Source organism: Astyanax mexicanus, chromosome 7, assembly GCF_023375975.1.
Source record: "Astyanax mexicanus isolate ESR-SI-001 chromosome 7, AstMex3_surface, whole genome shotgun sequence".
In the NCBI taxonomy this organism is placed as follows: Eukaryota; Metazoa; Chordata; class Actinopteri; order Characiformes; family Acestrorhamphidae; genus Astyanax; species Astyanax mexicanus.
In genome coordinates this window covers 26,590,370-26,611,174 of record NC_064414.1, presented here as the reverse complement: position 1 = coordinate 26,611,174, position 20,805 = coordinate 26,590,370, and the positions used below count along the sequence as shown (strand labels likewise).

The 20,805-nt window shown below is 42.0% G+C and overlaps 1 protein-coding gene across 10 annotated transcripts in view; it reads right to left on the bottom strand.

The window, feature by feature from the left end:
• Nucleotides 1-20,805, bottom strand: part of slc4a11 (solute carrier family 4 member 11) — a 128,662-nt gene that overhangs the window by 13,651 nt on the left and 94,206 nt on the right. For 8 of the 10 annotated variants that reach the window (XM_049481516.1, XM_049481515.1, XM_049481508.1 and 5 more), the window contains 9 exons: nt 16,620-16,829; nt 12,973-13,026; nt 12,397-12,481; nt 12,132-12,257; nt 10,631-10,744; nt 5,803-5,935; nt 5,626-5,699; nt 350-548; nt 159-265 (listed from right to left, as the gene is read on the bottom strand). In XM_049481516.1, the coding sequence (XP_049337473.1) occupies nt 159-265; nt 350-548; nt 5,626-5,699; nt 5,803-5,935; nt 10,631-10,744; nt 12,132-12,257; nt 12,397-12,481; nt 12,973-13,026; nt 16,620-16,829 (1,102 nt within the window). The remainder of the gene's footprint in view (nt 1-158; nt 266-349; nt 549-5,625; nt 5,700-5,802; nt 5,936-10,630; nt 10,745-12,131; nt 12,258-12,396; nt 12,482-12,972; nt 13,027-16,619; nt 16,830-20,805) is intronic. The other 2 variants (XM_049481509.1, XM_049481511.1) reach the window with 1 other exon arrangement.

Sequence of the window (20,805 nt, the reverse complement as noted above, 5' to 3'; positions counted from 1 at the left end):
ACAAAGTCAAATTTCCAAACTTGTAAACAAATAACATGAATGTAATTCAGTGCAATGTATGTTAATCTATGATTACATTTATGTAATAACTGTCATGGCTTAAAGACCAAAAACATTTGTGTGTGTGAAAAAGAGAGTGCATTTCTAGTCTCACTTACAGCCGATGTCGTTGAAGACATAGGAGCCCACATAGGAGAAGATCAGCACAGAGATGGGCAGAGCACAGTCTGACAGAATCTCCCTCATCTTCGCATGCAGGAACGGACTGCACACACAGAGCAGTGTATCAGAACATATCCCGCCATCAGGCCTGACAGTGTGTGTGTGTGTAGAAGAGTATATCCTTTACCTCCTCTTAAACTGGTAGAGTGTGTAGCCGACCCACAGGGTGCCCAGCATGAGGAGCAGGCAGAGCAGCGGCCGTGCTCGTGTGCAGAGAATAAAGGATTCTGGGAGTTCCCCCGTCAGGTTCATGTCCCTGCTTATTCGATTCAGCTCCTCTATGCTGCCATTGGCCAGTGTAGGAGCATGGTAATATTTGTGGAAGACTGTAAGAGAGGTATTGTGACAGTTAATGAGAGGCACATGGAACAGGGAGTGCACTGAAATGATTAAACATGATTAAAAACACTGCCTGTCACTTTGGGGACATCATTTCTGGAAATTTGAATTCATTTGAAGAAGTATTTCAATTAAACGCAAAAGTGTGCATGCAAGGTCTGTGTTAACAATAAATCAGCTAATCACTATTCAGTAATACTCTGGGTCTGTTTTTCAGCCGTCAGTTTTGTGCTCATCAAATTCTATTTCATGGAATAAAGAGCAGATTTTGCCTGAATAATGATTTGATCATTTCCCCCTCAAACCACTGCTGAAGCACTGTTGAAAAAAAAAAAAAAAAATATATATATATATATATATATATATATATATATATATATATATATATATATATATATATATATATATATATATATATATATATTTCAGAGGTTCAGACAGATAAAAGGTCTGAATGCTAATGAGTTTTGACTTCAAAACAAGTCAAGGGGAAGAAATCTGTGGGAAACATTATTCTACATTTTTTGTTTAGCAATTCTGTAGTAAAAAAAACAAGTTCACACTGTTTCTGATTAAAGCAACATTATGTATTATTTTTCACATTGAAATATCGGCTTCAAAATCCTTGTAGCATCCAGAGGTGTCAAGAAATTAAGTACAAATATTTCGTAACCTTCCTAAGTAGAAATGTTGGTTATCTTTACTTTACTGGAGTAATTATGTTTCAGACGACTTTTTACTTCAACTTTTTTCAACTTTTACTTCTACTTCTTTACATTTTCACACAATTACCAGGACTTTCTACTCCTTACATTAAAAAAAGCCTTGTTACTCCAATTTATTTTCAGCTTGTTTTCATTTGGGCTTTTCATCATGCACTATAGTCTCCTGTAGCATGGCATAAATTGTTGTCCTTAATGACATTTTGTCCCCTTACATTACTTTAACTTGAGTTAAAAGCTTATGTTGATACTTCTACAGAAGTGTTTTAAACTCTAGTATCTATACCTCTACCTGAGTAATGAATGTGAATACTTTTGACACCTTTGGAGGCATCTGTGCCATTGCTTATTCTGACGTGGCGTGCCAGTTACTGTATGTACATTATGTACATAAATTATCACACAGTTTCCAGGGCTCTTGTCAGGTCTTTTGTCTGTCTGCTTCTCAGGTCTGTGTTATTCTCAGGTCTGTGTTTCATTTCCAGTGTTTTTCCACTCACCTGTGTTCATTTGTAGCTCCGCCCCTTCGTCCCAGGTGTTTCCTGTGTGTGTGCACCTCTATTTAAGGTCCGTGTTCCATTTCCCCGGTGTCGATCCTTGTACGTTTATCGTCTGTCAGTGCTCCATGTTTTCCCAAGTTTCCGCAGTCCTGTTTTCGTTAATAAATCCCATTTTGTTTGCATTTGCGTCCGCCTCCGCGTCCTCCCTGCACCCTCACCTGATAGAAGGATCGACCCAAAAATGGACGCAGCAAACAAGTGGACCGGCTCCAGGTTGGCGATCCGCCATGCACCATGCGGGACCCCGGCGTTGGAATCCCCGAGGCCTAAAGGACGCCACAGGCCTCGGGGTAGACGTTCTAAGGGGTCCCGCCAGCATAAAGAGGATCACTTTACGGGGGAGGATTTTCTTGGGGGGGTGCTAAGGGTTGGTGCGTTGAGCCTCGGGTCTCATCCCGTGTTTGGCAGTAGCCATGAGTGCCCGAGGCAAGTGGCGCGCAGCCCGTGGGACTACCTGGGATGTGCGCCCAGTAGCTCCGAGGAGGAGGAGGAGCTCTACCCCGCACCAGCCCGTACTCCATTACCGTTTCCCCCAGGGGCTGTACTCTACCCGCGCTCAGTGACTTTCGCGGCCGAGATGCAGCGGATGGGACGCCACGCTCTGTGACTCCCATGGCTCATCCGCGCTCCGAGAATCCCGCGACCGAGACACCACGCTCCGTGAAGCCAGCGGATGGGACGCCACGCTCTGTGACTCCCGTGGCTCATCCGCGCTCCGAGAATCCCGCGGCCGAGACGACGCGCTCCGAGAATCCCGCGGCCGAGACGCCGCGCTCCGAGTATCTCGCGGCCGAGATGCCGTGCTCCGAGAATCCCGCGACCAAGACGCCACGCTCCGTGAAGCCAGCGGATGGGACGCCACGCTCTGTGACTCTCGTGGCTCATCCGCGCTCCGAGAATCCCGCGGCCGAGACGCCGCGCTCCGAGACCCCCGGGGCCGAGACGCCGCGCTTCGAGACCCCCGCGGCTCATCCGCGCTCCGAGAAGCTCGCGGCTGAGGCTCCGCTCCCCGAGACTTCAGCGGTGGCCGCGCCACCCCCCGAGAAAGCGCCGGCGGCAGCGCCGCTCTCTGAAGCTCCGGCTAAGCTAGCTAGCCTGCTAGCTCCACCGAGCTCTCAAGCCCCACCTGCTTCCAGCTCTCCAGCCCGGCCGGATTCCAGGTCTGCAACTCCTGCTCCAGAAGCAAGCTCCGGTCCGGTTTTTACAGCCTCGCCCACTGCTGAATCTGCGGTTCCAGGCCGGATCTTGGCGGCAGCCGCACACTCAGCTCCCGCTGAATCGGCGTCTTCGCCAGCTGTATCAGCGCTGCCCGCGGCTCCGGCCGCCTCTGTATCAGCGCTGCCCGCGGCTCCGGCCGCCTCTGACCCTGTTCCCGCGGCTCCGGCCGCCTCTGACTCTGTGCCCGCGGCTCCGGCCGCCTCTGACTCTGGCTCCGCTCCCCGAGACTTCAGCGGTGGCCGCGCCGCCCCCCGAGAAAGCGCCGGCGGCAGCGCCGCTCTCTGAAGCTCCGGCTAAGCTAGCTAGCCTGCTAGCTCCACCGAGCTCTCAAGCCCCACCTGCTTCCAGCTCTCCAGCCCGGCCGGATTCCAGGTCTGCAACTCCTGCTCCAGAAGCAAGCTGTATCAGCGCTGCCCGCGGCTCCGGCCGCCTCTGTATCAGCGCTGCCCGCGGCTCCGGCCGCCTCTGACCCTGTTCCCGCGGCTCCGGCCGCCTCTGACTCTGTGCCCGCGGCTCCGGCCGCCTCTGACTCTGTGCCCGCGGCTCCGGCCGCTTCTGACTCTGTGCCCGCGGCTCCGGCCGCCTCTGACTCTGTGCCCGCGGCACCCGCCGCGCCTGCCCAAGCTGCACCCGCTGCGCCTGCCCAAGCTGCACCCGCCGCGCCTGCCCAAGCTGCACCCGCCGCGCCTACCCAAGCTGCAGTGCCTGCCACCCACGTGGTACCCACTGCTTCAGCTCCAGTGCCAGCGGTGCTCGCCACTCCTGTTCCTGTACCTGCTCCAAGAACAATGTTTGGCCCTAGGCCCCGTGTCCCTAGGCCAGCAAGGCCTCCTGACTTTGCCCCCAGTACTGTGCCCAGGCTGTCCCCACAGACTTTTGCTGGTCCTGGGCACCCTCCTATGTTTTTGGTCCCCCTGTCTCTCCCTGTCCTGGTCCCCGTATCTGTGTTCGTTCATGTTCCTGTCCCCTTAGGTTTTTCTGTTCCTGTCCCCGTCACTGTGCTAGTTTCTGTCCCTGTAAGTGTATTTGTCCCGGTTCTCTCGTCGACAGTCCAGTCTCTGTCCCAGTCTAACGTCCAACCCCCTGTCCAGTCTTTCGTCCAGTCTCCGTCCCCTGTCCAGTCTTTGTTCATGTCCCCTGCCCTGTCTGCATCCCTGCCCGATGTACAGCCCTCTGTCCAGTCTCAGTTCTCGTCCCCTGTCCGGTCTCTGCTTTTCCCACCTCCCCAGTCTCCATTCCAGTCCCAGTCTGTATCCCCTGTCCAGCCCAATGTCCAGTCTCCGTTTATGCCCACTGTCCAGTCCCCTGTTCGATCTCCAGTTCAGTCCCCTTTGTTGTCTAGGGTCCAGTCTGTGTTTCAGTTTCCTGTCCCGTCCTTTGGCCAGTCTCCTCTCGTCTTTGCTCAGTCTTAGCCTTGTTTGGTATCCTGTTGTGTTTTCCACCCCCTCTTGCCCGGCTCCTGGGGATCTGTTTTTACGCGCCCCGGGAGTTGCGCGTTAAAGGGGGGGTTCTGTCAGGTCTTTTGTCTGTCTGCTTCTCAGGTCTGTGTTATTCTCAGGTCTGTGTTTCATTTCCAGTGTTTTTCCACTCACCTGTGTTCATTTGTAGCTCCGCCCCTTCGTCCCAGGTGTTTCCTGTTTCCTGTGTGTGTGCACCTCTATTTAAGGTCCGTGTTCCATTTCCCCGGTGTCGATCCTTGTACGTTTATCGTCTGTCAGTGCTCCATGTTTTCCCAAGTTTCCTCAGTCCTGTTTTCGTTAATAAATCCCATTTTGTTTGCATTTGCGTCCGCCTCCGCGTCCTCCCTGCACCCTCACCTGACAGCTCTCAAAGGGGGAAATATTTTCTCTCTCTACACTTAGCATTTCTGCTGTCTTCGCATTATCATGTTTTTGTCTCTTAACCTTGCCCCTGATACAGACTGCCGACACCAATCTAGGGCAAGGTTGGATGCCACATTATCCTTTTTTAGGCAAACTTGGCAACAGATCAGATGACAGAGCTTCTGTAATGTAAAAGCTGTTAAAATCTGATCCCCACTGCAGAGCTTAGTGTGTTGTTAGCAGTGTTTGCTTGATCGGCTGTGTTTAATATATTTACTACACTGGTCAAGAACTCTAGAGAGGGTTATCTGGTTACTAGTGTTAAAAATCATTACTCCGCTTTCCTCATGAGACACTTGCAAAATATGGATCACATAATCTGATCAGGGTGCCTAAATTGTTGTTTGTTCGCCAAAGAAGGATATATAGAAGGATTTTTAAACCGTTTTATCTTTAATTAATATTACCGGATTTTATACAAATATGTTTCACAGTTCTTGAAAGAGGTCTTATGCATGCTTCACCAATGTACATAGCGCAGTAGCTGGCATACCCAGCCCAGAGTGGCAATTCAAGATAAACTAAATTCCCTCTTAACATTTGTTGCAATCCAATACAAAAGGTCTCATTTAATGAAAACTATTTTGAAAAGCGATGTGTAAAACTCATTGGAAGAATGTTCCAGGCAGTGCATTTGTACAGGTATGTATAAAACTCTAAGAAGAGTAAGAGAAGACTTACTCTTGACAGTGCCTTTCATAGCATCTGCTACAAAAGCAATTGAAATGAACAGAGCTATCACCTCCTCTATTGACCTGCAGGCACAAACAACAAAAAAAAGACATGTATCAGTCATCCTGGGGTGCGAGAACATGTGATATGTGGTACTTTGTACATGTGTGTTCTCGAGAGCCTGACCTCTTGAAGAGCTTGACGAGCAGGCTCAGGTTGAAGACCCCCCCAATGATAAGGAATAAGCTGTTCCACAGACCAATACAGGCATAGAATGCAGCAAAGTCCAGTTCATAATCATCGCAGATTCCCCTGATTACTGTAAAACACAAAGATCCACACATAATAATTAAGAAACTCATTCACTGACAGAAATTATTTTCAATAATATTCAGAGTATTCTGAATTAGAGGCCGACCGATCGATCGGCCAGCCGATTTAATCGGCCGATTTTTGTTATTTTTTTATCAATCGGCATCGGCCGATTTTCTTATTTGGCCGCGCCGATTTTAATCCGGCACATCTGCGGGCAGCTACTTGGAATGCAGCGCAAGGTTTCAAGAGTGAGCAAGACTTTCAACGGGTAAGGCATCCATTTTTACAATCCAGTGTCCCAAAGTCTATATTTTCTCTCATGATTAGTAATCTGTGATGTTGCTTCATTTACTGAAAAAGAATAGAATTTCAACTGCATCGGTGTTGTAGCATTTCTCTCCAAACGAAACTATGCTTAGCGTTGATGGCAGGAGTGCATTTGGAATGCGCCCTGACTATGCAAGGCAAGCCCTATCTATAAGCTCTAGTATAAAATAACTGACGTCTCTTCTTCAGAAACGAAAATCTAAGTAAATAAAATCAAATTAACACTTGATATTTTCAGTATTTAAACTATTTTTAGACGAAATGAAAAAGGGCAGGACTAAAACTGTTTAAGGATATTCGCAGCATCAGCTGCGCTGAAATAATAATTACTGGTTAGTCAGGATTATTAGAGGACTGTACTTCTCCTTATATATAAACAGTGTTGGGCACGTTACTTTGAAAAAGTAATTAGTTATAGTTACTCGTTACTTCTCCAAAAAAGTAACTGAGTTACTAACGGAGTTACTCCACTATAAAAGTAATTAGTTACCAGTAAAAGTAACTATCGCGTTACTTTTTATTATTCGCCCGTCAAAAAAAGGAAATCAATTATGCATTTACTATTATTATTAGAAAAATAACAAAAAATAACAAACGAAAATAAACCCAAAATGTTGACAAAAATATAATCTAACGAATTTCAAAAAAATAAAACGAAATTCTCCACACAACCAAAGAAAATTACTAAAACTTGTAATACTGAAAAAAGCGGAAAAACGCGTCTGGGGATGAAATTTAACAAACCAAGCCACACTCAAAAGAAATATGTATATATAAAACAAAATAATGGACAAAAACAACAATTTAATGCCCGTTAAAATGGTATTAATATAACAGCTTCACCAAAAGAGAATAGAGCTTAGATCGTGCCCAAAAAATCCGACCCAGCCGGAGCCCGTGCACATTCTGCCCGTGTAATTACCGTTTTTATTAGATTCAGTTAACACAAATGTTTTTCACTTTCAATTTTCGCTATTTCGTTCGCTTTATTGAACAATAATAATAGGTTACTTAGCAACATTGTGATTATCACACCAGAGCTTTATATAAAATAAAAATAGGAGCCTGATTTCGGGTCGGTCCTCAGGTCAGGTGGGATTCGGGCAGAGAATCTAAGCTCTAAAATAGAAAGCAGCAGCACCACAAAAACCGGAGCAGCTAAAAAGAGCTTAACGTCCTTAATTCGGAACTTGGTTGTCCACGGCAATCACTGAATTGATTAGTCGTCACAATTGTGCCTCACTTCACCACGCCAAACCACAGGCACAGCGGCCAGAAGCTCAAGTTCACCGGACAGAGGAGGGGTTAACCAGGGCAAAGCGAAATAAAAAAAAAAAGTTCATAGAGCTGCTAAAGTAACGTGCAGTAACGGGGTGTCGGAAATGGTAACGGCGTTATAGTTACAGTCATAGTAATTAGTTAGATTACTCGTTACTGAAAAAAAGTAACGGCGTTAGTAACGCCGTTAGTTTTAACGCCGTTACTCCCAACACTGTATATAAATAAGCTTTATTGTAAACGAATTAATAAAACAAATAGTTTCTAAAATAATGGAGTTAAAATAAAACATCTCTTTTTCCTTCACTACAAACAGACATTAAATCATGCTGCCTCCTGCTGTTCTGCTGTAAAACCCGTTTAAAGCGGTTTGCGCTGTTAGATATTAAATGAAACGATGAGCAGAATTTTCTGTTTTGTCGGGTTCTACTTTAGAACCCCCTCCAGACTTTTCTGATAAAAGCTCATTTTATCCTGAACCTATAAAGTCCGCGCTCTTCAGCTTTCTCAACTCATTTTCCGCTCACGCACCGAACCTCCAGTACAGCTGATGAGACGCGTTTCTCTGGCTAAGGAGCTCATTTGAAGAAGAAAAAAAAACAGATAAAGCTATATTTAAATTACAGCACCTGTCTGTTTTTGCATTATTAATAATTTTATTCTTAATTTAAACGTCACCCATTTTTGTAAAATAATAGCTGCAGCCCTAATGTGAACATTTTATAACATTGTCCTCCCATGTCCATTCGTTTTCAACTCCATGGAGTTGAAGAACGTTTTGGAGTAACTATCTAAAGTTGTCACATTATGGAAGTCTTCTTGCACTCTGTTGAACATATTAAAATGAATAATTAATAGACTAACAGACTGCAACAAGTCATACATTTGTTAATTAGTAGGCCCCTACAGTAAATTTTATATAATAGCCAACATAATATTTCTACTATAAACATGAATATATAGTGTATATAGAACATATGTTATATAATGAATAAAATAAAATGTTATGGATAATACAATCTAAATAAAATTAATATTTTTTTATTAACATATAGTGATATAGTAACATTAAAGTCACTATAAAATGCTAACCTTATTTTCAATAAATTGTGTGAAGTTTACAACTGTTGTTCCTCCTCTTACTAGTATGATTTTAAGCATGCCAAATAAATATAATACGATAGCATATCGGCCCTAAAAATCGGCAGGTCACATCGGCCATCGGCTGACTCTGACCACTAATGATCGGTATCGGCATCGGCCTTAGAAAAACCCATATCGGTCGGTCTCTATTCTGAATATTCAGACTATAAGGCACACTGGATTATAAGGCTCACTTATATTAGTAAAATGCATACTTAAAGTTAACAATGGTGTCGCAATGTTTCCCTTTTAATTTAAAAGGTCTCACCGCTTGGGGGGCAGGGGGATTACAAAATTGTAATTCTTAAAAAAAAAAAATATTTCAAAGTGAAACGAGTACTGGATGTTAATCTGCACAGATTTCTCCACTAAAAACTGTTTATTTGTGTAAGTAAAGCTCTTCCATTTATTTACAGTAAGTTTAGATTTCCATATTTTGTCCAAGGGTAAGCGCTAGCTGCAGTTAGCAGTGCTAGCCAGCTCCGCTTAGCAGCACTAGTCAGCCCCGGTTAGCAGCGCTAGTCAGTCTTGGATAGCAGTGCTAACCAGCTGTAGTTAGGAGTGCTAGCCAGCCGTGGATAGCAGCGATATCCAGCCGTGGTTAGGAACACTAGCCAGCTCCGGTTTGCAGCTCTAGCCAGCCTCGGTTAGCAGCTCTAGCCAGCCTCGGTTAGCAGCGCTAGACAGCCTCGGTTAGCAGCGCTAGACAGCCTCGGTTAGCAGCGCTAGACAGCCGTGGTTAGCAGCGCTAGACAGCCGTGGTTAGCAGCGCTAGACAGCCGTGGTTAGCAGCGCTAGACAGCCGTGGTTAGCAGCGCTAGACAGCCGCGGTTAGCAGCGCTAGACAGCCGCGGTTAGGAGTGCTAGCCAGCTGAGGATAGCAGCGCTAGCCAGCCACGGTTAACATCGCTAGCCAGCCTCGGTTAGCAGCGCAAGTCAGCCGCTATTAAGACTGCTAGCCAGCCGCGGATAGCAGCTAAAAGCAGCTTTTCAGTAACCCGAGGTACAATCAGCTAGTGGTTTGTGTCATTGTACCTTTTTTCACACAGTAAATGAACAGACTACAGTCCAATATACCCACCACTGAACAGCGAAAGAGCTAGCGCTGTGGTAAAGCGGCTAATGCTAATACTGCTCCAGCCTCAGCAGTGAAAAAACATCACTGAAACTCCTTTATAACGCTGTACTTCTGTGGGGTGACTGGTAAAATTCATACATAAGGTGCACTGGATTATGTGACTATGAGTATGAAACAATGAAGGAAAAACACAGCATTAACTCTTAGGAACTTTGCAGTTGCAAATACACACAAACCTCAAAATGGCTACTACAAGAAAAAATACTCTACTCTAGCTTTATACTGCTGTGTTCATTTTTTATGTTTGTGTGTGTATATACTTGTTTGTTGTTTAAAAAAATAAAAATCTAATCACAAAAACCTCATTCCAAATATTTCCCAAAAGCAGCTGGAGAATGCTCTCAGATATTTGCATTAAGTTCATCAGGAGAAACCCACAAGCCTGGCTCTCTGATTGGAAGAGGCCATTGTTACAGATGGGTTCACATCCCGGTTTGTGTTTCTGTCCCTGTTAGTGTACATTTCCCAAACAAAATCTCGTCTCAGCACAGCGAAACGATTTTTCACGACAAACCTCCCCCAGATGACAGCATGCGATTGCAGCCACAGGAATTAGCTTTAGGCTTCAGTCAGTTCTTAGCCAGGGCAAACATCAAAACTCACCCAAACAAACGGCAGCCATGTTGGCCTGTCAGACTGCTGCTCTGAGATCAAGCCTCCCTTTCTGAGGAGCGCTGCGGCCAACACGCCTCTAATTCCACACTCGGCTTCATTAGTCACTCACAGAGCAAAATAAACAGCTCTCCTACAAATGTGATAAGTGCGAACATGTGTGAGTGTGTGTGGCGGCAGTGTGTGTGTGTTTGTACCTACCACTGATGAAGATGGCGATGGGTGCAGTAGTTAGGGGGATGACCAGAGGGGAACCGGCACACAGAGAATAGATGATTCCACCTATACTCTGCCCAATGATCGTCTTCTGAACATCTGACACAGAAACACAGATGCTGTTAACTGTAGTTAAAAATTAAATTACATTTATTGCTACAAACCAAAAATCTAAAGTCAAAAGGTTAAATTCAACATATGTGACTCTGCTCTTTTTCTATGTCAGTGTTCAAATTTCAGCAAATCTGTGACACTAAACATATTAACACCTCCAAACTGTCTCCCTTCCACTGCAGCACGTGTTCACACGACTCTCGGGTGGATTTGATCTGCTCATCAGAGGTTTTTCATAAAAGTGAGGCATCTATGCCAGCTCTAGTGCGTGCTTCCATTAAAGCAAAAAGGAGGACATACTGTACCCTTTCAGAAACACATGCTAACGTTTAATACATTCTACTGTGTCCTTAAAGTCGTTGTGCTAATTATATAACCTGAAATATATATAACCGATTTTAATTTAAATATAAGAAAATTTGCATTATTTTGTGCATTCATTTTCTTATCATTTTAATTTATCAATGTATTTTTTTTTTGTTGATTTGATGGATTTGAAGTTCAAGTTTTGCAGTATTCAAATTATGTTATAACCTTTGCCTAGTAAATAAATAAAAGAAATGAGAAAATATACAAAATACAATATCAAATCTTTAAATCAAACTAAACTTTTAAATTTGTTACATGATAGACCTAAAACATAATTATTTTAATGCTTTGGTCTAATGCTCTAAACTAAATTCAACAAAATGAATTCTGGACTAATTAATAAGATAAAAGCAAAAACAGGGAAATGGCCCTAGGTTTAAGTGTGTATGCTGAGTTACTGCTTTTTAATATAATATAATAAAAAACAATAGTTATTACAATTAAAATAAAAATGTAAATAATTATTTACAGTATTATAATAAAAAAAACAAGTATTAGAACCAAAACCTGAATTACTGAACTGTTAAATGTTCCATTAAGTACAGTGATTAGAAACAGTATTCTATGAGCTACATTAATTTTTTAACTATAATTATATTTAATTACATCTGTATTGTATAAGCTACATTTACTTTATTATGTGAAGTACACTACTTTATGTGAATAGTTTTACACAGTAACATGTAACAAGAAAAAAGTTCTTGATTTTTGACTTCACTGCTTTTTAATATAATACAAACAAACAATAGTTATTAAATAATAATTAAAAGAATGATTTACAGTATTAGAAACATAAAAAAACAAGGATAAAAACAAAAAGCTAAATTACTGAACTGTTACAATGTAACTATTAATGATTCATGAAGTACAGTGATAAGAAACAGTATTCTATAAGCTACATTAACTTTATTAACTATAATCATATTTTATTACATCTGAATCTGTGACGCATTAAGAGTCATTATGTCAGTGTGTGTGTGTGTGTGTGTGTGTGTGTCTTCACCTATTTCTCCTCTTGTACTCTCATCATTGAGGGAGCCGAATGCGATGGCGGGAAGCAGAACAGCGATGTAGAGGAAGATGGACGTCGTCATGTATTTCACTAGTGCTTTATTGTTACCCACTATGCCTGAAACACACACACACACACGCACACACATACACACACATCTATAAAACACTTTTCCCATGTACATTATCCATTATTATACATTATTATATGTCATCTGCGTTTGTGTGTATGTGTGTGTGTTTCTAGATCCTCTTACCATCAGTAAAGTCAGATGGATAGAAGGGCAGGCGGCGACATAGATCCTCATAGATGCCTCTGCCCACTCTGAAAAAATCTCTACACTGCAGAGGGAGAGAGGGGAAGAGAGCACAATTAAACACACACTCTCACACACTCTTACACACACACTCACATACACACACACACATACAGAGTGAGAGCTACACACACACACACATACTGTAGAGGGAGAGGCGCAGGATTAAAACACACAAGCACTGACATCAATTATCACAAACACACACACACACACTAGACTCCTGCAGAATGACAAGCCAAAGACACACAATGCTGCTGCACACATGCTAACACAACAGCTCACACTGCAAGAGGGAGAAATACAGAGTTAAAGCCAGCAGATGCACACAAATGTTCACACACACACACACACACACACCTATTATGCATATACACTTTTTATACTAAACACACACACAGAAGGACATTCACACACATACACACTTGAACGAAAAATGGCACACATTCGCACTCTCATACACACACACACATACACACACTCTCACATACAGAAGCTCAGTTGAATCTCACTCACACAGAGCCCCCTGCACAGCAGAGAGAGAGACACAAGGTGAGCAGAGACCGCAGACTGGAGAGAGAGACAGCCCAGCGTTAGAAAACCCCACTACAATGTCACTACAAGGTTAGAGCAACAGAACAGGATTAGCAGAACAGCAGAAAACACCGCAATGCAATGCTGATCAACACCTAGCCCACCTCTCTTCTCTGCGTAGGTGTTGATCAATCCTGCATCCAAATCAAAAAAGTCACGAGAACGGCATCAGCAGAGTAGCCTCGCTAAAAGAGCACTGCTACATTCCGAGCTCAAATCTGAGCAACAAGCAGTCATACACATGTCCAGAAGTCTGTAGACATCTCCTCTACTCTTTAGTTTAGTTACTTTTTCTGTGAGAAACTAAATGAAAGGGATGATGTGGAGCAGTAAACATGACATGGCCCCCCAGCAATGGGCTGTGGAGCAGAGGACTGAACTGTCTGGAGTGATGGAGTGATCCCAAAACCTATGGGATATGTTCAAATGTACATTTTAGTTTTAGATTTTCTGTTCTAATACATGACCTTCAACTTCAACCTTCAACAGGAACAGCTTGTGTTGGAAACATGGTAAACACCAAAATATGCAGGACCCTAGTGCTGGGCGATATGACTATAAATATTGTGGGCACGATAGAAAAGTGCCTATGGTGCTACTTACCTTCTATCGTTCCTATCGTTTCTACAGTCATTTTATCAATTATTCATGCAAATATATAGTTGCATAAACTTGGTTTATATAAGTGAGAATAAAGTAATCTTCGCAAAAAAGCTTTATAATGTGGTTTTGCGACATGACTCTGCTTTATGTTATTTGACGGACATGCGACGACACGCTGAGACACGCCGGCTTGCCACATGCTTTTACGTTATTAAACTCATGAGAGCTGAACAATGGAGACGCATTGTTCTTTTAAAAAAATAGCTACTGCATCTACCTCATCTGTACATGTATATTGCTGCACTAAAAGGTAGTAATTCTCATTTGTGAAAGTTCGGTTTAATGTCACTGTGAAATGAAGTTGGAAAAAAGTAAGCAATGATATTATTTTGTCACATTTTTCAAAGAATAACTGAAAACATACTTGTGTATGTTGTATATCATGATATATATCGTTATCGTGATATAAAAAAATCCATATTGTGATATATGATATGATTTTTCCCATATCGCCCAGCACTACAGGACCCCAAACTAGATATGGGAGCAAGAGCTCATTTAGCTCTTGTGGTTGCCTTTTAATACAATCACATCAATGTTTTAGAACCTAACCTTTAAAAATTAAAAATTACTTGAGCAGGTTTCCACAAACTTTTGGACATACATTCCTAAAAACAAAGGTGCTTCAAATGATCCTTTGAATGATGATAGAAGAATAATAGGGCCCATAATTATAAAAGCATACACTACATAAGTATTGTGTCCCATGACTTTTGCAATGTCCCATGGAAGGTAAAGGACATCCTGCATTGAATATAAATGTGATTTCTGCCAGAGTCGCATGTCTATTAGCATGAAAATTCTAACAAAATGCCGCCGGCCACAATCAAACAAACCATTGTCACCCACTGCAATGTCCACTTTGAGAAGTAATGCTTTCTATGATGTATTTCCAGTACACACATGACATTGTGGGATGATAAATGATAAATGTACCCACTATCAGACCTCTTCTGAACTTTTAAATATCATGTTGCCATGAGCATGCAGATCATGGTTCAACCTTACTCACAACATAATAATACCTCACAACTTATACAGGCATATGCCTTCCCAAGTTGTCTCCTGAGGTTAAACTTCTTCAACAATTTAAATTACACTGTCTGGCCCCCAAAAAAGTAAATGAGGTGGGGTTGATGCTGCAGTTGGTCAGGTTTAGGTTCAGCAACAGTATGTGCTGAAAGAATGAGGTCAGCTGACTCTACCTGAAAATACTGAATATAGACCAGGCTATTCCATCAATGGATTTTTTATTCCCTGATAGCACGTCCATATTCCAAGATAACAATGCCAGGATTCATGTGGCTGGAAGGCTGGAATTGTGAAAGAGAGATTTAGGGAGCATGAGATCATCATTTTCACACATTGATTCTCCACCACAGAGTCCAGATCTTAACCTCATTGAGAATCTTTGGGATGTGCTGGATGGAGAAGAATTTGTGCAGCGGTCAGACTCTACCATCATCAATGCTGCTGCAAGATCTTGGTCCAAAGAAAAAGGAGTGTGTGTGACCTCTTTTGTTGGGAACTTTTTTTTTGTCCAGGCAGTGTAGCTGAATGAATTGATCAGAATGGGTGTACACAAATATCAAACATATAGAGTAGCTGTGAACAATTATGTGGTTTTAAAACGGATGTTTTGAATATGACGTAGATTTCATTTGGAACATTTCTCAAAAAACAAATTTGGAAAATATTGGTCCATATTTAAAGTCCACTGTCCTTTACGTAGTTCTTCTTTCTATGGCATCACTCAAAGAAACATCTGTAGCACCTTTACTTTTAAGAGTGTACAGTGTACATCCTTCAGTTGGCACAGATTAAAAATCAATCATCCTTTTAGAAACAGCTGTAGGTACAGTTGTCTGTGACTGGCAGGGAAAAAACTAAACCAGCAAAAAACCCAATATATTATGTATAAAAATTGAGCAGATCTAATCCTGCATTAACGACTTTTACAGGTCAGTTTTTGGCAGGAAAGCAGTTTGCCTGTGTTATATTAGTGACCTGTGTTGACCTTTCTTTGGCAGAGGGACAGTCCTCAGTGCGGAATTCCATTAACACAGAGAGCAACACTTAAATAAAGCCAAACAGGCTTTAGACTTCATTACAACCTATACATAATGAACTCATTTATCATAACAGAAGAGAGGGGAAGGCAGGGAGGGAGAGAGAGAGAGACAAAGGGAGACAAGGAGAAGGATCTTTCTTGTGGCTGTTTGTGATGAATCGCCCTTGATACACACACTTGCCGCTACACTTAAGCGTGCACACACACACACACACACACACACACACACACACACAAACACACACACATACACACACACACACACACACACATAAGTAATGATCCTCCACCTGTTTACCATTCTTCAGATGTGTGATGGAGTGAAAAAAAAAGATAAAACAAAAACTATTTGGCCCCCTGCTCGCCTCTTTATGGAGAAACAGAGAGAGAGGTTTTACGAGCGGGAAACCTCAGCCATGGTGGTCTTAATGTGTGGGGGTGTGAATGTAAATGTGTGTGTGTGTGTGTGTGTGTGAAACAAGAGTAACAACCAAGATAAATTCTCATTTGCTGATACACGCTCCACAGATGACAATCACTGCTGGTGTGCCACTCAAAAAGTCAAGTGGGAGAGTGTGCAAGAGACAGGGAGAGAGAGAGAGAGAGAGAGAGAGAGAGAGAGAGAGAGAGAGAGAGTGAAACAGAGAGAGAGAGAAAAAAAAATAGAGAGATAAAAAAAACAACAGAAAGCAGGAAGGAAAGTTAAGTTCAGCCACAAAAGTTAGACGCATGCATATATTTTTTTATATATGAAAGCAAACACATACAAGTACATATACATACACACTCACACACTCACACACACACACACACACACACTCCTACACCCACTCACCTTGAGTGGCTTGTGGCTGTGTGGGTCAGTCTCCTCCTCCTCCACAGTGGTAGTTTTGCGCTTGGTGGCTGTCAGGTGGTACCTCTGAATGACCAGCGCCTCCTTAAACTCCTCCTGAGTCTTACTCTCCAGCAGCTTCTGCCTGAAGGAGATGTCTGAGAACATACTGGCAAACGTCCGGCCCAGCTCCATAGCTGTCTTAGTGCTTTTCTGGAGGAGGACAGAAAAGGAGAGGAGAGGAGAGAGAAAGTGTGAAACAAGAGTATTGAGGAGAAGAAAACAAAAGAGGAAAAAAAGAGGAGAGGAAACAAAAGGAGTGGAGAGAACAAAATCAGTGAGGAGAAGAAGTGGAGATGAATGGAGAGGAGAATAGACAGCGCCATAAAAACAGGAGAGGATTGGAGACATGATAAAAGAAGGGAAGAGAGGATGAGACAAGGAAAGAGGAGATAAGAAGAGAGGAGGGGTGTGAGACAATTTGAGACGAGAGGATGAGAAGAAAGAAAACGGAGGAGACAAGAGGAGAGGAGATGGATGAGGAGGAGAAAAAAAGAAAGGGAAGAGAGAAAAAGAAGAGGAGATGAGTAAAAAGAGGAAGACAGAGAAGATGAGACAAAAGATGTAAGGAGAGTAGAAGAAAAGATATACAAAAGGAGACAAGACGATAGAAGAAGAGCGAGAGGGGAGGAGAAAGCAAAGGGCGAAAAAAAACAAGAGAGGAGAAGAAGAGGAGACAAGAATAGGAAAAAGAGGAGAGGAAAGTGGAGATAAAAAAATATGTGAGGAGAGGATGTGGAGATGAATAGAGAGGAGAGGAAACAGCGCAAAACAAAAAACAGGAGAAGATTGGAAACAGGATGAGAGAAAGGAAGAGAAAAGGATGATGAGAGAATACAAGACGAGATGAGATGAAAGGAAATGAGATGAAAAGAGAGAAGAGAAAATGAGATGAGATAAGAGTGGAAGACAAAAGAGAGAAAGAGAAATGAGATAAGAGAAAGATGTAATGAGAGGAGAAGAGGAGATGAGCAAGAGGAGACGATAGGAGAGGAAGAAGAGACAGAGAGAAGAAGAGAGGAAAAAAGAAGAGTGAGGAGAAGAAAAAAATGAGGGGAGAAAAGCAAAGAAAAATAGGAGAGGGAACATATGTGAGAAGAGGATGTGGAGATTAGTGGAGAGGAGAAGAGATAGCGTGAAGAAAACAGGAGAAGATTGGAGACATGATGAGAGAATGGAAGAGGAAAGGAGATAAAAAAGACAATAGAAGAGACGAAATGAGAGAATACAAGATAAGATGAGATGAGAGGAAGTGAGAAGAGAGAAGAGAAGAGGCAATGAGATGAGTGTGGAGGAGAAAAGAGAGGAAGAGAAATTAGATAAGAGAAAGGTGCAATGAGAGGAGAAGAGGAGACAGAAGAGGAAGAAGAGAGAAGGGAGGAAAAGATAAGAAAAATGAGAGGAAATAGTAAAGAAAAGAGGAAAAGGGAAGAGAAGAGGAAATAACAGAAGAGGAAGGAAGTGGAGAAAGAAAAATGAATCAGCAGTGCGTGAGAAAGTGGCGTATGATGGACAGGCCCTGTTGAAGGGAAGCTTTCAGCATGAGAGGAAAAAGCTGGAGGTGTCAGGTTCTCCTCATTACCGCTAGAACAGTCATTTCCCTCTGTTTCTACTACATTAGAATCATCGCTTACACGTTACATAAGCAAATTAACTAAGGACAACTGCAAATATGCCAAGGCAATTGTTGTAGAGTGCTTTAATAATTCCTGTAATTAAACATTAGGCTGAGCGAGCTTTTCAGCTCCACTTATGAGCTGCAGGAATGCACAATTTAATACCTCTGGATTACATCTAAGCATAAGTACGTTTCGGTTTTAAGTTACATAATGTTTGTTTTGCCTCGCTTTAATACAGACAACGTGCACAGAGATGAATCTGTAAAAGTAAGCAATCCTGCTTTTACTGAGATGAGTAAGAGAGAGAGAGAGTGTGTGTGTGTGTGTATATGTGTGGCATTTGCGGTGCAGACTGGCATATATGGTGGAGAGAAAGGCTAAGTGATTACAGGAAGATCTAAACACAAACACACTGATTTAAGGTATAAATTAGAGCTGGGCGATATGGGAAAAAATCTTATCACGATATAGTTTTCCATATCAGTCGATATCGATATGTATCACGATATAAATCAAATCACTTTGTGTCACACTTAAAGGTTTGTTTTTATTAGTGAGAGAATAAGGGAGTGATGGAAGTTTTATCACAATATTTTTTTCTGTATCTCCATAATTATTAGGGCTGGCCCGAATAGCATTTTTTGAGCTCCGGATATTTGGCAGTAATTGGTAGCGAATATTCCAATATTAGTTTTTAAAAAAAACAAATTAATCATGAACACGAGCCAGAACCCGAGCTTGAACGTCAGCCTGACTCAGGCGCTGCATGAACTCGGGCTTTTTTCCAATTTTTTCCAATTTTCCATGACTGAAAAAAAAACTTGGGCTATAAGCTCAATATTAAATATTTCGTTTGTTTAGAAATTATTTTATATTCTTAAACCATGTTAAATTATATTAGATTAGTAGGGCTGGCCCGAATAGCGTTTTTTGAGCTCAGAATATTGGGCACTGATTGGCAGCCAATATTGGAATATTTGTTTTTAAAAAGACGGATTAAAAACTGATTAAAGTAAAACAAAAATTGCAACTCGGCCCCTTTAATTCACCACAAAGTTTTCCAAGACCCAGCCGAAAAAAAAAGATTTCCCACCTTTTCCTCAGCTGGGTCGGGCTCAAAAAATGATTTGTGATAGGCTGTTTTTTGGTTTGTTTGTTTAAGCACTTAGGCTTTTGTACTGCTGCAGTGCAATATTTAGATTTTATATTCTGAAATTCGTTAGGTTTTATTTCTTTTAGCATTTTGAACTTTTTTTCCAATTTCAAATTTATTTTTTTCTGTTCGTTATGTTCTATCGGTCCTTGCGTTTTTTGTAGTTGAAGTTGAATTTAATATTGAAGTTCAATATTTCTAATTTATATTTTGAAATTCGTTAGATTATATTTATTATTGTATTTTGAGCTCACTTTAGTTGGTTATTTTCCAAATTCATATCTATTTTTCTGTTATTATTAAATGTTATTAGCTTATTAGCTTAGCTTGTCATTTAGCATACAGAACTTCTCACGGATTTTTAATGAATGTTGATTTATTAATTTAAAAGCTGTACCTTATTAAAAGTATTTTAAGCCAGACAGACACTGTGTGATTTTTTAATGAGTTTATCTGCACTTTTAAATGGTTTGTCCTGTAGGAAACGCACACGATTTGTATGCTGACACTGTTGTCTGACTGAGGAGCTGCTTTCCGTCAAATGCAGCCTGTAGGCAGGAAAAAATCCAGCCAGAACCGACCATATCATGAGCCAGTTTTAAAGCCAGTAATTTAGTAGAGCATTAAACTACAAATCTGAGATGTACCTGCTGTACTTCTTAATCTCTGCCCCCAAAATGGTCCATTAACTTGCTTGACAGACGCGTCAAATCCCCCGCGAGCACGCGCGGCGCACAGCGCACCGATTAATTCATGCGTTGAGCTTTAAACGCGCAGCTGAGCTGTAATTGGGGAAATATCACAAAAATCACAGTGTGATTTGTTACATTAAAAAAAAGACCATTTTCTTCCGCCTAATCTGAGAGGAAAGCGGTGTTCTCGACCGGCCCGAGTTCATGCAGCGCCTGAGTCAGGCTGGCGTTCAAGCTCGGGTTCGGGCTCGCGTTCAGGCAGATAATCTAAATGATAAATGATTTTGTGTTTTTGCACTTGGGCCATAAGCTCAATATTAAAAAGTTCGTTTGTTTAGAAATTATTTTATATCCTTAAACCATGTTAAATTATATTAGATTAGAGGAAAGTCATTTAGACATCATTCTTAAGGTGTTTTTGTCCTGTTACCGCTCCGCAAAAAAACCTCTTCCTTTAATCCGCGCCCCACATACACATTTTTGCAGCACCTGCCCCGAGGTCCTAATATAAATTGAATTAATTACATTTAGTGCTTAAAATTTACTTAAAATTTATTTAAAACGTGCTGAACAGTGCGGCCGTTTATTCCCAAAGTCCAAACACTATGGTTGTTTGCGTGTGTCGGGCCATACTCCACTATTCTTTAGGGTTTTTTGTTGCATGC